This window comes from Ornithodoros turicata, chromosome 2 (assembly GCF_037126465.1).
Source record: "Ornithodoros turicata isolate Travis chromosome 2, ASM3712646v1, whole genome shotgun sequence".
Classification (NCBI taxonomy): domain Eukaryota; kingdom Metazoa; phylum Arthropoda; class Arachnida; order Ixodida; family Argasidae; genus Ornithodoros; species Ornithodoros turicata.
In genome coordinates, this window is record NC_088202.1 from 5,408,464 (window position 1) to 5,426,056 (window position 17,593).

At 45.9% G+C, this 17,593-nt stretch overlaps 1 protein-coding gene across 2 annotated transcripts in view; it reads left to right on the top strand.

Annotated features, from left to right (window-relative positions):
• LOC135383030 (integumentary mucin C.1-like) overlaps window positions 1-14,856 on the top strand; it is a 73,527-nt gene extending 58,671 nt beyond the window's left edge. For both annotated transcript variants that reach the window (XM_064612663.1, XM_064612662.1), the window contains 4 exons: window positions 10,487-10,546; window positions 11,124-11,251; window positions 13,806-13,961; window positions 14,690-14,856. In XM_064612663.1, the coding sequence (XP_064468733.1) occupies window positions 10,487-10,546; window positions 11,124-11,251; window positions 13,806-13,961; window positions 14,690-14,779 (434 nt within the window). In that variant the 3' untranslated portion in view covers window positions 14,780-14,856. The remainder of the gene's footprint in view (window positions 1-10,486; window positions 10,547-11,123; window positions 11,252-13,805; window positions 13,962-14,689) is intronic.
• The last annotated feature ends 2,737 nt before the right edge of the window (window positions 14,857-17,593 follow it).

Sequence of the window (17,593 nt, forward strand, 5' to 3'; positions counted from 1 at the left end):
TACCTCCCGTCACCTGATGCTGACCCAGGCTGGACAGTGTTCGAACTGCCAATTGCGTTGGAGACTTTAAGCTTGGCAGCGGTGATCGATTTCAGGTAACCGTCGCATGCTTGACATTCAATTTCCAGTGCGTCGTCGTCCTCAGTTAAAGCCTGAATCTCCTCGTCTTCGTGTCCAGGAATGCACAATTTGTTTTCCAGAAATGCCAGTTTCGCCATCAGTTCCTCGCAAGGTACAGGTTCCGATACGAGAAGAGTTCTGAGCTCATTAACGGTGCGAGTATCTGCTGTCCTTAGCGGCATTCACGACATCTTCAAACGCTCAACGTTGGCCATCATTTAGCGGCTATGCAACTCCTCCCGCAAAGTCTTTGCGATACTTCTTGGTCGTAAACGCGGACAGGGGATCACTGATTTAGGGTTTAGAAGAAAAAGTAATTGCCGTAATTGCAGAGGCTGATCCAAAGGAAATGCAATAACTATCAGGGCGCCACGATGCTACGGGAGGCTGGTGGCCCTTGGAAGTTGGACGCGTCGCAGCAAGTTGGTTTTGTCTTCGGTTGCCGTGGCAGGGATCGCGCACCTGCTGTGCACGATCAGTTCGGGTTCCCACGTGACAGGTGCACGATAAGAGCTCGCGAAGTCGATAATTGCAAAATTGCGATATGCAAAACAATTGCGATAATTACAAATCATGCAGAATTTCTTCGACGGTTTCCAAAATCTGGGACACTTTTGCGAATGTACTGGGTCTCAATGGTCAATGCGCCAGAAAAATCCTAATCATCATATTCATCATCATCACTCGGTCTCAATGGAAGTCAAGACGTTGTTGGGTCAGAACACTTCCCTGAGCACCTTCCTCCCAGAATTTCTGCGATAGGCTTTGACAGCCGGAAGAAGCAGGCCAAGACAAACATCCGATAGTGCTGTGAATGCTCCCTCACTGACGCTGAAAGCCCGCGTACATTGAACTAAATCGGCCCCATAATCGAGAGGAATCGTGTAGACAAGTCAGCACCACGCCGACGATTCCCACGACTAACGCCGATATATTTTGCGCAGGCGAACCTCCTCACCCAACATGTCATGTTCGTCTTCCCGCTGTTGTGATGATCAGGTGGATGTGCCATTCCGTTCTCACATTAGCAGTTCGCCACAATCTAAATGTAAAACATTCAAAACCCTCAAATTACCCGCTAGCGTCTGCGTGCACGACGGTTGCAGTCCGAAAGAACACGCGTGGCCGGGCAGACATGAAGTCTCTTTCGCCGTTTTTCTTTCTCCTCCGTTCGACAGACCGTTTGGATACTCGCTCCTCAATGAAATGACTCTCGCCCAATCAGCGCGGAGGAAACTGACGCCAGTTCTTGGAGACCAATGAGCATCCAAATATTTATACATATAATGCGCAGCCAATCAGAGTTCATCCGAGCGCGCGCGCCGGTGGCGACACTATTTTGGAGGCGGTGCGTTTCGCTTTAGTGCAGGCGGCTGGTAGCAAAACAAAATCACGTCAGAATCACGTGGTATTACATCGTCAGGCATCATGACGGATGCACATTGGCCAAAAGAGGTTGCGCGCTCCGGGATTGCTTGACAAAGTTTCGAAATATCTGACAGCTCACTTTTCGCGGGCAGTCTGGGTAGTCAGCCAGGCGGGCAGGTCTAAGCAAGGTCGCTGCGTCTCCGCGGCTCGCCGATGTCGGTTGACCACAACGACCAAAGAGGAAGTGTGTTCGCGGGTTTGTTCGTGAGCTATAGTGATTCTGGCCACGTACTGATCTCCGATAAAGTATCAACCTACGGACATTCTAGCCGGGTTGGAACTGGAATGCTTGGTGAGCTGACGCCTGAGGAACACTTTCGAGCGCTGTCGCATTTTCAAATGCAGTGACCAAGAAGAGAGGGTTCGTAACGACACAAGTATTTCCCGTGACTGTGTGACCGTCGGTGCATCGCCAGTATGAGAAGATGCTCATCTGTGAAACGCACGCACTCGTGGACTTCGCTCGCCTCCAGAAGTAGACTGTGTGTGTGCTTTGCAAGTTCAAACGTGGTTTAGTTGCAGTCTATTCAACGAACGAAACGTGCTGTACGCACGGTGAATATATCAGTCCAACATTTGAGTCTATACGTTGCATCAATAAATATGTATTTGGCCTGTCAAATATGTCTTACTTATTCTGGAATAACTGGCGCCAGGTACGAAAACCAGTAGAAGTCAATGGTAGCCAGGGCCGGCCGAAAGGCGAGCCAAACGGAGAAGTTGCTGATTGGCTGGCTGCTAGGCATCACGACGCATTTTCATTGGTCGTACGTCCAGTGTTGCCTGAATTATCTCAAACTATGGGCTCTATAGGGAGCTGTGGGCGCCTACCGAGGGGCCGAGGGCTTCGCACCTATTTTCGTCTCACTCTCGCGCAGTCGTGTTTTCTTTTGTCTGCTTGTAACGAACTTTAACTTTATTCAGACTATTGTTCATGGGGTCAGTGCAAATAATAATTTAATTTAATCACGTTGAACCTCATTGTTGCAAGGCACACGGTTTGTAGTCACTCTGTTGTTAGAGCAGCAAAAACCAACTACTTTGATAATTTTTCGGAGAGCACAAGGCAACGCCATGTTACAGCTCTTGTGAAAATGGTTGCATAAATTTGTGATGCAAGTCCAAATGTGACCCACATATGACATGCTTTTAGACGTCTAAGAGTAGGCGTCTACAGCAAAATATCTCGGTGATGTCTCGTAGACCATCCCTTTTAGACGTCTAAATAATGGATAGCGTTATGGACAGCTTCTACACGTCTAAATTTATCGGTATCCCTAAAGTCTCAAGTTATCCCATTTTTAGTTTAGTTATCCCGTATACTAGCGCACCATGTGTTACCTGGGAGGTCGGTGTTGCGCAGGTTCCGCAAGATTAATAGGGGTGTTGCGAATTGCCAAGACTCGGCTTACAGTGCCAGCAAAAATGTTGTCTGTGCGCTTGAGATGTTCAAAGTCAGCATTCAACTCTGCTAAGAACCCGAGGCGCGGGATTTCTCGGGACGAATAGCTGGAGCTTCCTGATCTGTTTGTTTGTTTGATTAAGGGGTGAAGAAGGTTAGCCATCCTAAGGGAGGCTTGTAGGCGTGAACGAGGGGGCTATGATCAGTGAAAATGATGAGGTGTTTGTCCTGAAGGAAGAACCTGAAGTGCGTCAGGGCGGTAAAAGCAGCGAGGAGATTACGACTGAATGTGCTGTAGTTTTCGTACGGTGGTAAAAGCTTCCTCGAGAAGAAAGCTACAAGGTTCCATTCGGCTTGGCTATATTGCTGTAGGACGATGGCCACAACCCTGTTTGATGCATGCGGATATATTGAATAGTGGGTACCGATTGGGGATTGTTGCCAACTTGCAAACGGTAATCACCGGCAAGGCCTCTCGTCCCCAGTTTGTTTGGGGAACATATGCAAAGGTTTGGGAACATGACCAGTTGCTCTAGATGCGGCGAGCATGTGCTGAAATGCCTGACGCGCCATGACAAGGTTTTCAGGATTCAACGGCGTGATATTGACAAACAGCTGTCTGACCATGAGTGAGTATACGACATACCACTGGATGCTGGACGGGCTTCGTCCGGTCGCATAGAGCCGTCAAGGATGGAAACTCGTCTAAGAGATATGCGCAGGTAGAGTACCGCGTGCCTAGGGTCTTAAGTCCCACGGAAGTCACTCTGATCGATACTCTGTCCACGGTGAGGTTGGTGAGATGGTCAAGTAGTCTTCGCTTTCATACGTCGACTAATACATTGTTGTGGACCAACAAATCACTGCCTAAAATGCTGTGTGTGGTGTCTGCTACGAGAAACACCCAGTGAAACACACTCATTAATGGAAAGTAAAGTGTCAAGAAGCGGCGGAAGTACACAGAGTTCGTGATCCGTTTAGTGCCTCGATGTACTTAATTGGGTAGCGACTTGAAGATCTGTCCTGAATAAAGCCCGCACCTGTATCCGCAAGAAAGTGTTGCTTGCCACGAGCTTCTTGACCTATAGAATAGGCGAGCTTTTACAAAGGATTAGGATTAGCCCTGTTGTCATTACAGTAGAAAGAGTCCTCAAATATTTTGTCAATATCATCACACTGTCAGCTCGCGCTGACAACGTTTCGAGGTCAGTATCCTCAAAAGCTGAAATTACACGCTCGATTGAATGAAGCAGCTCCGAGAGAACGTCAAAGTGGTCAGACGTGCCAAAGCTATTGAGAATGCTTAAGTGTACGTCACACGTTAGGTGTTAGGTCTTGTTGGTAGCATGAAGCACAGTGCGGGCACAGAATGTCCGCTCACGACGGCCGTCGTTGCACAACGAGGCCATCCTGTAAGGCTTGTTCAAGAAGACCGGCAAAACTATCTTTGAGGCTATTAACAACAGCAATTATCACGGAACACACCCAAAACATTCACCTTCGCCCATAGATCTCCGCCATCGCATCGACGATTTGGCGTTAGCCAAGCCATGAGCGCGGCCAAGCCAGGACGAAGCCGGGATTGGTCAGGGTTTGCCGACCACAGGACCGCCGTGCCAGGAAAATTTAAAAAATTGTTTTCTTAAAAACTACAAACAAATGGGTGAAAATTTTTCACATGTATGCTCCCTGTGCGGAAACGAACGCACAGCCCAAGCATGGCTCCATTCTGTCGAGTCGAAAATCGGCGGAGCTGAGCTTTAAGTTCTCTGAGGCGATTATTCGAAATTAGTTCCTGCAACTGCTGACGGCTCGACTATTTGCGTGTTGAATGTTTCGCGTTCTGTGACATGTCATTGTGTGTGCAATTGTTTTTCATCGGAATCGCCACCACCATTAATCATCATCATCATTAACGTCATCACCATCCTCCTCTTCATTGGTATCATCATTGCAGGAGTTTTCCACCAAAGTAACTGGTGCAAGCGATGTGGAGTTGCGGGCCTCACAGTGAAGCCAAACTGTCGATTTTATTTTTCCTTAAAATAAAATGAAATCAATTATTTCGACGAGTGCGGTTTTTAGTGTTTCATGAGGACTGCTAGAGGGACAGGGAACTAAGAATGTCCGCTACCTCCATGACGACCACTTGAAAGAACGGACAATCTTGTGGTCTGTTATGTGTCGTGGCCCAAGCTAAACTGGCATTCGGCTGGACCAAAACATATTTCGGGCCGCGATCTCGTGAAGGGTGGTAGTCGAATGACCAAGTGGGAAACCGAGGGCTCAGCTGGTGTACTTGGAGTTCCATTCGAAGTAGGACTATCACGTTCGGGTCACCAATGTGGAAAGGACGGAAAAATGGTTACCTCCTCTCCGGATTAAGAATTGAAGGATATGACCTTCTCGTATTTTTCCGCGGACTACGACCGAGGCTTTCGTTATCCTTGCGCGCCGCACTTCCCTTTCTTTACTGTATCTGGTGTTGCTTTAGTAGAAGATTCAGTTCAACTGTGTATCAGGCACCTTAATGGCTTAACCATTCCGGCCAGGCAAGGAACCAGCCGATTACAGTAATTCACAATACTCACAGTTACATACCAGAGCGGTATCATTTCGCTACCACTTCCACTTTTCTCTGTCCAAAGTGGCCCCAATGGCTGCAAAGTGCTTTAAGCTCTGGGGGCCTACAATGCATTTTCTTTCCAGAGATGTGGCCTGCCAGGTCGAGGCCCGCTTCTTCAAGATGCTCGAGCATATTTTATTTATTTATTTATTTAATTATACTGTTAGTCCTAACGGACCGTTACAAGGGGGAAAGAAGGCGATATACAAGTAATGATAACAACGCTTCAACGCGTCGAATTAGATTGAACATACAAGTCACAATAACAACACTACTTAGATATGTCAACTAGTGCATTAATGAAAACATTTACATCCTCTGTCATGATTATAGACTGGGGTAGGGCGTCCCATAGATCAATGGTATCTGGGAAAAAAGAGTATTTAAACACATCCAAGTGCGCAGCATAAGGTGTAATGTGCTTATTGTGGTTAGTCCGATGACTAAAAAAAAAAAAAAACTCGTTGTGTGACAAATTTTGCAGCATCAGTGTTCAGTTGCCCATGATTAATGAGGAAGAGAAACTTTAATTTCGAAATTTTCCGTCGCTTCTCAAGCGGCATATGAAATGTCCCTCTGGTCATGTTCTCCGATCGTCCGTTGTGAGACAGGAATGTGATCGATGACGTTGATTACGCCTTTCTGAACTGGCAGAACATGTCGTATGCACTCTAGGAAATTTTCAGCTGGTGCGTTGACTCCGAATAGCGATCCTATATACCTTCCCTAGCCAACGTGCGTGGAGAAAGTCGTTCTGGCTCGTAACCCCTCCTCATCTAGCTCTACACTCTTAAAAATGAACTTCACCACATAGCACGCTCCTAGCCAACCATCATCCCGAATGACAACATTCTCGCCCCCGATTTGTTGAGAACGAGAGGCGGAGTCTATTTTGTGTCGTACATAATGGGCACAAAATAGGCTCCGCCTCTCGTTTTCAAAAAATCGGGGGCGAGAACGTCGTAATTCGGGATGATGGTTGGCTAGGAGCGTGCTATGTGGTGAGGTTCATTTTTAAGACTGTATAGCTACGGCTATACCTACTTAGAATGCATCTCTTATAGGTGCCCTACACTCTTAAAAATGAACTTCCCCGCATAGCACGCTCCTAGCCAACCATCATCTCGAATGATATCGTTCTCTGCCCTGATTTGTTGAAAACGGGAGGCGTACGCCTTTTTTGTGACACTGATGCTGTTCATAATTGTCACAAAAAAGGCGTACGCCTCCCGTTTTCAACAAATCAGGGCAGAGAACGATATCATTCGAGATGATGGTTGGCTAGGAGCGTGCTATGCGGGGAAGTTCATTTTTAAGAGTGCACGCGACGCAAAATGCTGGTGTTGTCCTCCGCCGTGGGCATAGAGGGGGATTTCTTTTTCCTTTTAACTCCGACATATTAAAGAAGAAAAAGAAAAGATTGTGAGAGCAGCAAATATCATTTTTGCGGGCGGATTACGCGGCCAGGCAGGCGTTCTACGGGAATGAGCGTGTAACTAGTGCACGACTAATTAGCTAAAATTATTTAATTAACTTATTAATTATTTCTTTTCTGGGAAATGCGAGGTACCAGAATTGGAGCCAGTCATTATTGAAAGCCCTCGTCATTCTTAAACACACTGAGAAGCGAACGTACGCGTACTTTGAGATATAAGCTGTCAAGTTTTGCTATACATATGAGCCGAAAGCAGAAGTATGCAATTTTCCGAAAATGTGCCGGAGTGGTCTTGGCAAATATCTTTAAATTCGAATTTACGAGACCAGCTGCCTATCGATATCCGCAAACTCGCAAGCCGTGCTAAGTCTTCTCCGTCGGATCTGGAACCTGTCCGGCGTCGATTGTGCTTCCGCTTCTTGTCTTGATTGGCGGAATACGTGGCGTTCGTATACTGCGTTCTTCCTTTGTGCCAAATGTTCTTTCAGACGTACGACAGGTGGGTCGTAGTCTCATTCAGGTGTAGCTTTTTGATATACACTCAATTCTCAAGTTAGGTATTCCTTCGCTGATTATGTGTGTTGTGCTGTGTCCCAGAGGTCACCCCTCTGGAATGAGACACATCGCTTTCATTTCAGACCTGGACTTATGAATTCCGTGGTTTATGTACGAGTTTCTCAGGAACGTTAACCCTCCTTAAATCGAGGGGTGACTCCGGTATATCGTGCTCTTCCTCGGTGTAATGGAGCAAGGTGGCGCGTTTGCGAGCGGCGTCTAAAAATTTTTGGTCCTAGAGAAAGTTTTCGAGGTTGGTGTTGTTTTGTTTTTCTTTTTCTTATATTTTTTTTTTTTTGTGTGTGTGTGGGGGGGGGGGGTTCTCGATTTTCGAGGTCGGTGTGCCACTTCATCCAGCGCTGTGCGGGGCAGACCAATTAGACGGCATGCAACTACTAGATGACTAAATACCTAAAAGCAATAATTTAACTTTCACTAAATGTTTTCGGTGAAATGTGAGACTACAGAATTGGACCTCGTCCTTACTTGAAGCCAACTATTTTTAATCTGGAAACGGTCACGCACTGTATCCATCGCCAAATTTTGCTGTTCTAGTGAGCTGAAACCGAAACCAAGCACAAGTGGAGAGGAAGAAAGACTAAACCTTCGCCTTTGTGAGATTCACTGGGCTGTAAGGCGGTTTATCTGGCCAGCAGATTAGCGTCTATACCAACCGCTTGTACCATTTGCTCCATAGCACGTTGTCCCCCGACGTTATTAAATCGAGAGTTCGCTGCATGTCGTGCACCTCTTCCTCCATGTAATGGAGCAACATTGCGCGTGGAGCAGCAACGCCCGTTTTTCTCCCATCGCTGAAAACATATTTCTTTTGGTTTCTGGATCGGCTTATTTGCATAGCACCATGTGGCAATTGGTATTTCCACGTATTCGCTTGTTTCAGGAGTTTCACAACAACGTGACGGCTATGAAGAACGACTAGCTCTAATTTTGCAATATTGCGGCTTTCCTGACAACATATAATTAAGAAGCTAACGAATTATAAACAATTAGTTATCTCGTATTCACTCAGTCCCGTCGACACAATGTCGGCCTGGTCGGATAATGGGCCTGCGAAAGCGGCATCTATGTGCTCTCGTAGTATTTGTATTAAAAATATGTAATCGATAAAGACCGCCCTGCATGGCTCAGTCGGTGATGAGACAGGACTAGAGTCAGACAAAAGGCATCGTTACCGTTTTGAGGCTGCGGGCAGAATGACTGTGTGTCATCGCGTGCCCCGTGACAATCAGCTATTTTTTATTATACACTGGAGAAGAAGTGGAAGTCAGTCGAGGTCCTGTGTTGTCGGACATCAGCTGGCGAGGATGGCAACAGTCGGTAGTGTGTCAGCCAGCTAATCCCAAGATCGCGGGCTCAAACACGGCCGCGGACACTGGCAACTGGGTAAAAGGGTACAAGTCGCTCAGGCCGTCTTCCGCGAGGGACGTTAAATGTGGTGTACCGTGTGTTGAGATATCAGTGCCCTTTAAAGAACCCTCAGGTGGGCAAAAATTAATCCACAGACTCGAGTGCCTATTTCTAATTTTTTTTTCTTCTCAACTCAACTCAAACCACAGACCCGACTACTGTGGCGTCGCTCATGATGGTAGTTGTCTCGCGAAGTAAAGCCCCGAAATATATAAATGTAATGCATCAAAAAAAAAAAAAAATCCAGAAGAGCGTTAACTTCGACAGAAGTGAAAGAGCTCAGACAAGCTAGTGCACCCTGAGGGTTTGAGCCGGAGACATGGAAGAAAAAAAATTATTTCGTACAACAACCGTTTATTAACCAAACGCTTCTATTCCCAAAAACCTCCGTAGGGGGGAAAGGGGTATGATCGAGGGTTTACTCACGCAGTTAACCCTTGTGGCAATCTCATCAAGGTTCCAACAACTGTTTCCATTTGTTCATTTTTATACGCAAAACAGAAGTATCACTGAAAATATGCTGACTGTCATTACACTCCCGAAGGTGGCCCACGAGTTCGCTGGAAACGTGACTCATCTCGGTGCTAAGCATGTGTTCTCTAAGACGCTCATTGACACAGCGACCCGTCTCACCAACGTAACAAAAATCATATTTCAAAGGAATAAAGTATTCGACGTTCTCCTTACAGTACACAAAAGGAGTTTTTGTGGGTGACCGGACAATCAGTCTTCACAGAACTAAAAGTTGACAATCTGATCAGCTCATAAGCGGTGGAACATACAGTTATAATTCCAGAGTGTCTCGCGACAGCCACGATATTATGTGAGATGGAATCATGATGTGGAATGACTACCGTTGTCGTCTGTTTGTCAATCTTACCATGCCGTTTGGAGGAACCTGGGGAAATTCGCCGTATTTCTAAGAGAGCCTGATCATAACCAATATGGAGCATCATATATATGGAAATATAATATGGAAATCATAACCGATATGGAGCAATGTACTACACTGGTTTTCCAAGCTAGAAAGAAAGAAAAAGGAAATAAGCCAGTAAGCCAGAAGTTATACAATGGATAGAGGTTATTCTGGTAGCACCTCTCAGCAACGAAAACACAACAGCTTTTTTTTTTCAATCTGGGAATGGGAGCTGGAATACTGGCAGTCATTAATCATCTAGTCATTCAGTCGTCAGTCACCTACGGTAACATCCTGTAGGTACCATACGGGGTGTGCAAGAGTGTGCAAGCGGTTATAAAGCTACCGTCATCTCATAAAAAACTGTCAGTTGCAAGCGAGTGCTCGCTGTCTCCTCACCGTGTCCTCCTCTTTGCTAGTGCTTGGTTGACTCAAAAGATGAATAACCTGATTTTTCCTGATCGCTAGTCATTTAGTTTTTCAGCTGAAACCATAAGATTGCAAAACCAAGTGAGCAATCTCCTCATGTGTGTCAAATGCTCTATGGTTACCTATGGACTTATTATTTATTTCCAGTTGAGGAGACATCAACCCAGGACAAAGCGGGACGTGCTACCATCCCTACTCATCTACATAGTGCGTACATTGTGATTATCCTTGTTGAAACTATGCCTCGGCGTCTACTTTTCGCCTCCAGCAGGACAACTGGGGAATATGCACCCCCTCCCGTATTCTTGCTCACCGAAAGTTGTCTTTTTTTGCGTCTCTTTAGGCGGGATCAGGCGGGAGGGGCAGTTACCCTCTGTCCCCCAACCCCTAGACGCCAGCTTTGTGTGATTTATCCGTTGCGTTATTTATGATCGATAAGGAAAAGAAGCCGCAATTTAAGATTTGCTTTCATTCTCCTCCTACTACTCGAGAAGGCCGACAATGAAACGATTTGTCCAATCATCGCGGGTAACGGTTTCAGGAGACCAATCCGAGGCCATTGTCGCGTTCCTTGACAAGAAGAGTGCGAGCTCTATTTAGCAGACTTTGTGGTGTCATTCAATGTTTTGCGTGCTTCCCTCTTGCGAGTGTTTGCTCCTCATTGGTCGATTGACTCACCAGGATTTCTTTGGTCAAGCTAAGCTTTTGCTCCAGTGGCACTCACTGGTGCAAAAAAAGAAAAAAAAAAGATAAAAAAGAAAAGTGAAACGAAATATTTTTCCAGAGTTCACTGAGCCCTGTGACAGCATCAATACCAACTCATCTGGATACATCGGAACAATTAACTCGTTCAGAAACATGACCAGGGTGACTTGGTGCGTAGCAAGTAGGCCCGGAACGGTAATAAGCGCGGTACGTATATCTCGACTTCATTGTGTCTCTCTGAACGTTTTGAGTGCTTTCCTCACGTTAGGGTACATAGGCTTTCCAGCCTTCCATATCTTTCACCGCTTTCTTTAAGGCGCAATGCTGCGGCTTTGCGGCACAGTCACTTTAGCGAAAACATACATTCTCATCGACCAACAACTGCATTCTGTCGGGGTTCCCTTCCATCATGTTCAATCAGCTAGTCGGCTTTTCATCTGCTCTTCATTTTAACTAGCATTATGCTTATTGAGGAGTTACCCCATTGGTAACGTGGTGAAATACGATGATTCACCTCACACTTAGGGGAGTGCCATACGTTTGAAGGATGTCAACTGTTTCAACGTGTCGACAGGCACCAGGGGGCACAGAGATTACGATGCATGGGCAGCACAGCCTCGGGCTGCCATAGCGAAGGAATGAGTAGTACACTGAAAGATATTAAGGGAACTCCCCCGTTTATGTCTTGTGTGGTAGTGCAGGGTATAAGGTCTTAGAGTGCCGGACGACTCCTAGACGGCAAGACAGAGTTGAGCATGTGGTGACGTGAGTCACCATTCACGTAATTCGCCAAAAAGAACGCGTGACGCTCACAAGCAACGATGACCCACTTGTGCGCCGTGTCCAGTATTCTAAAGTAGATGTGATATCCACTTGGAGATGCTTCCAAAAAGAACTCCAAAAAAGTTTCGGAAAATTATTTCGCGTTTGTTCATAAAACATTATCATCAAAAACATTTGATTCAAATCGAATTTGAAACCATCTGCCAGCTTCCGGTTGAAACGGCCCTAACCTGCTTCGCCTCTTCCGGTGACATAATTGGTATTGCCGGCGAGATTCCTAATCGCTTAGCTGACGGAGTCGCCCTGCTGTTTCCGATCCGATACCAAGGAAAGCATGAACGGATATGTTTCTATCGACTGTTCGGTAGCAGATTAAGAGTCGGAAGACCGCACTTTGTGACGGAGAGCCCGATCTCGCAACCGACTCCAGTCCGGTCCGCACAATGTTGCATGATTTCAGTCGGAAGCGCGCAGCGGGCTGCAAAATCCTATTAAGTTCATTTTCTGATGTGCCCGACTGTTTCAATACGAAATATTCCGCTTACACGTATTTCAGGCACCCACAATACCGATAGCACATTCTATTCAACTGTATTGTTTGTGCGGACACTGCCTTTAGGGAGCAGGTAGAACCTCTCAAGCGCTCTCCAGCGACACCTCGATCGACGTCCTAGCTTCATTCGTTCGCGATAGAGACTGTCCGGAAGGTACGCGTACCCCTATATTTCCGTATCTCCCGCACGCGCACCCGACAACTAAGGACTCCGTCAGCCGCCGCAATGACCTTGTTAGCTAGAATCTTACATGTGTATGCTGTCTGGATTTAGCCAGTTGGTTACTATCGGTTTAGTAGTCGCGTTATCGCGTCGTGAAATTCGGCATAATTTCGTTGTATTGTAAATTTCCCCATGGCTATCAAATCGAAGCTACAGACGTTTCGCGTCCAAAAGTCTTGCTTGCAGTGGGAACTATCTTTTAGACATCAACGATCCTCCACGAATAGCTTCGTAGTGCGCAGCATGGAAGTCAAAGTGTATATCGCAAACGACGCCACAGGGACAAGGCGGTGGATAGATGTAGCTCCTGTTTTCTCTGTACTTCATGCCAGGATTCGCATTGCGTTGTACCTTCCCGCGAAGACGCATGATGAAGGTACAAGCAGTCACCTTGTTTGCAAGAGGACAACGGTGCTGCGTGTAGTACCCGAACTATGCTGAGTGAACGCTCACAGGATCTCATAAAGGAAACAAAACGAACAGTTACAAGCAAGTAAAGTGTTCTTCTTATACCTGGCTTTATTGCGGCATCATACATAAGAGCGGGAATTCTGTCCCCCTTCGTCTGGGTGGTAAGTTTCGTAGACATAGCTGTTAATTATGGCGTTAAGGTTATGGCGTTGTTTCTTATCGTAACAGTATCTCGATGTGAAGCAAATAATTATCAGCAGCGGACACATGGAAAGCGAAAGCAACGCAAGTTTCATGCTTGGCGTAGCACTTGTGTAAGGGAGGAACGGCGCTACTTGCTAGTTTTCTATCTGAAGTTCTTCCCTGATATTGTTCTTTCCAATATTTCTGCTGCCCGGCGGATAATGTGCTTGTCGTGCTTGAGATGTGGTGGCTATACCCACTAGAGCATCAAAATGCTTCTACATCCGCTATTGCTTTTCATATACCATGTGCAGCGCGCAAACGCAAGTGCATAATCAGGTAGGAACATTCGGCCTCGTGAACGTGTGTTCTTTATGTTCTTTATGTCCCTTGTCCTTACAGTTCCAATTTCTTCGTATAACTATGTACCAACAGGCCAACTCATCCATTCTAATGCACACTCAAGTCTTGCTCCAGAACATCTCGATTGATTGCGTCGAGTGCGGGTCGAGTGTTTTGCTAGGAGGGTCCAATCTTTAACAGTATGCAACACACAGTGCATCACATCAATTGGAGTATAATGCGGTTATTTGCAATTATCTACGCAGTACTTTGTGAACCTGAACCTAAGAGAGGAACAGCCCTGTGTCTCAGAATACGTGCGGTTCTACGACGGTGGCGGCTCAGGTGCTCCAATAATAACTACTGCCTGCGGCGTTCAACCTCCTCCACCATTCGCAACAACGGGAAACATCCTCTACGTGGTACGTAGTCACTTGGCGATTAGAATGTGAGGTCACCTCACCCTTCGAGAATCCACAACTGGTTTGTTGTTGCACCATGTGGTATGTGCGAAGTACTCCTATGTGACATGAAGAAGGTGAATTCGTCCATTAGTAGCTGATCCCAGTGGCATTGCTGCTTCATAAGACCCGAATTCTAGGCACCGATCTGTTTCATGTTGAGGGGTGTTGATGGCACAAGCATATTTACACAATAGACGTTGGGTAACGCCTTGAGCACCTGAATGCCCGATCATGTGACCGGCTCTCCCGTTGTTTCTCCCTGAGTTTCTTGTTGTTTCTCCCAGTAATTTCTAATGCAAGGGACGAAAAATCATGGCTGAAGAGAGCTGGCATGGTAACTGCGCAGTAAAGCTACCGATCATCTGGTAATTTCCTATAAATTTTTGTCAAGCGTTTCTTTATACAGTTAAAAAAATAGAGGTGTGTTCATAGGTCCTGTTCGTTCGTCAGTCTCACTCAGCTCCATGCGTAATGACAGTGTAGCGTGCGACCGTGAAATCAGTCTGCCACAGCTATTTAGACATTCTAATGGCAGCGAACTTTTAAATTATACTCGATCAAGCAAAGCATCACAGCGAATTGTGGCATGATAAACTGATCGGACGAACCGATATTGTCGTTGAAGTTTAATGAAACAATTGGTGTCTCTCCAGAACGTTACTAAATTCACCATTTCTATCCCACAGGTATATGTTCGGAGCAGAGACGTCCGGATGGGTGATTTCAAACTCCGGTATTATCCTACACCTCTAACAACAGCCTCACCACCAGAGTAAACTAAATGTCCCATAGCGCTAGATGTACCTATTCAAAATGCAGTAAAGGAAGTAGCAGAACGGAGACAAACATCGGATACCTCTTGAGCTTCGGCGTGCTCAAGCTTATACGCCTGTCAGATGGCGCACTAAAGGTCTGTTATTAAACTCAGAGTTAACTAAATGACATTTCTTTAACTGCCATTTCGAACGTGCAGGTGGCAGACGTGCAGTTAAACACAGGATGTGCAGTAGTTAACTGTTGTAGTTAAACTACTGCATGGTAGTTAAAAAAGTATACGTGCAAAAATGGTATTGACAACTACAACTTAATCTTATTTTTTATTTAACACGAAAGTCTTGTTTACCATGTGTAAATAAATAAGTTGTTCTTACCGTTTAATATCACTCTTTGATTTACTCACCACCGGCAACTTGACATCGCCTATTTTTTCTGCCTTCGAATCTTAACTACAGTAGTTAGGTTACAGTGGGCTACAACTACTTTGCATTTTTTCACTTAGCCTTCCGTGTGCTTCACGGTCTTCTTATTATCGACAACTCTGAGATTTTTTTTTTCTTTTTCATATTGCGCATCACACGCATGCACAAAACATCAGCACTATGCATCTGACGCAGGCAGCAAAAGCTCACTCAGCGGTATCATTCAGGGAGAGAACTACATAACGCACTGCAATGCTCAACGCAGGTACACACCACATTCAAGAAGCTTAAGCCCCCTCTGTCGTCAGATTGGAGGCCATAACTTGCATGACTTATCACTATATCAGTATTGTATGGAGGGGCGCGTGCTGTGGCTACGATTGTTTCGAGTGTGGGAGTTAACATCTCGCTCCCCACGAACTATTTCTACGCCTAAGCGAGCATAGATACAGGGTGTCCACGCTAAGTGTGAACAGATTTTTTAAAAATATATATATAACACTTTTTCCAAGATAAAATCAATTCCAATATAGCATATGCTGAAAGGCACTCGCTAGCAGGGCATTAGGAAAGTCCAAAGGCAATGTCTTAATTAACTTTCATTAATTAACTTTTTAATTATAAAAGCTACAAAGTTGTCCCAATGAGAACATCTGTTCCTTTCTGTCACCTGATATTGTAGCCGTATTCAGAACAAAAATCCGTTCGATAGATCGCCCACAAAAAATTCGTGAAGGAACGCCATTTTTTTCTTTATTTTGTTCATTGTGCTTCTTAGAAGACGCGTATTTCCTTCATCCCCAACGGGAGAGGGGGAAGGAGCACAGTGCCGCCTCATGCGTCGAAGATGAGCTTTAACTTGCGGAAACAAAACAAAAACAAATATATCGGGTGACTCTATCGGAACCGGCCTTATCTTGGGTTGCATTTTCTGTTTCCTTTTAATCTTTTTCCAGGACGCGAGAGACGATAGTGTGCTCTTTCTCCCTCTCACATTGGGGGTGAAAGAAAGACGCGTCTTCTAAGGGCGTTTATGTTTATTCGCTCGGAGCAGAGCCCGAGCTGAGCGGAAGTGCGTCACCGAACCGGAAATCGATCGGTCGGGTGTAAAGCGAGGAGAAAATTAAATTCCATACGCGACCGAGCGACAACGGCTTTGCGCTTGCGCAGTATCTATTGCTGTGTCGTCTGCTTCCGTTGGGGTTCGTCGTAGGGCACCGTTTATGCCTTAGTGGCTTGAAGGTTTCGCTTCTGTCAGTTTTTCTGATTTTGTGTTCCTTCTTTTTTCTTTTTGTACATCATTCATGTTTCATTCCATATGTTGCACGTAGTGTGTGGAAGACGACGACGACCGATTTGCTTGCCTTTCACGCGGGGCCACTCGCGCGTTCGTCCATCACGACGCTGGCTGCAAACTCTGCATCAAAGCCTGTGTTACATAAAGTTTATCGACATCTGTCAGAGAGTTTTGCATTTTCAAGCACTAATTCCACAACTGGTTAGTGTGGTACGGCGGTCTAGATTGTCTGGATGAAAGCCATCTCAAAATTTCAAAATAGCCGCCATCTTCTAGCTCAGGAAATGTGGGAAGGATCTGCGAGCTCGCCCTCCAAGCTCCGAGCGAAGCGAGCTGCCTCGGAGGTTACTCTGAGCGAATATCCAAACACAAAGCGGGCGGATCTGAGCCAATTCTCATACGCTCTCGAGCCAGATCCGTGACGACATATCCGCTCCGAGCGCCTCCGGGCGATTAAACATAAACGCCCTAAGAAGCGCAATGAACAAAATAAAGAAAAAATGGCGTTCCTTCACGAATTTTTTGCGGGCGATCTATCGAACGGATTTTCGTTCTGAAAACGGCTACGATATCAGGTGACCGAAAGGAACAGATGTTCTCATTGGGACAACTTTGTAGCTTTTATAATTAAAAAGTTAATTAATGAAAGTTAATTAAGACATTGCCTTTGGACTCTGCTAATGCCCTGCTAGGGAATGCCCTTTAGCATATGCTATATTGCAATTGATTTCATCTTGGAAAAAGTGTTACATATATATTTTTTTTTAAATCTGTTCACACTTAGCGTGGACACCCTGTGTAACGGCGCGCACAAAATAGAGTGATTACAAATGTAGTTAAATAACTACATCATGGTATAGTTGTGTGGCGGCCCGTGGATGACGATGAATACGTGCCTCTGCTGGCGCGCGCCACTTTCGCCTGCCAGCCAGTTCTACCGGCACCGGCAGAGAGTGAGGCCACGACCATCTGCCCGCTGGGACATGCCATCATCACCGGTCAGGACGCATGTACATCTCATTTGTACTCGTCTACATTTGGTGACCCGAACAAAGAACACCATGTTTGGCGAAATTCGGCCCAATACCATCCCA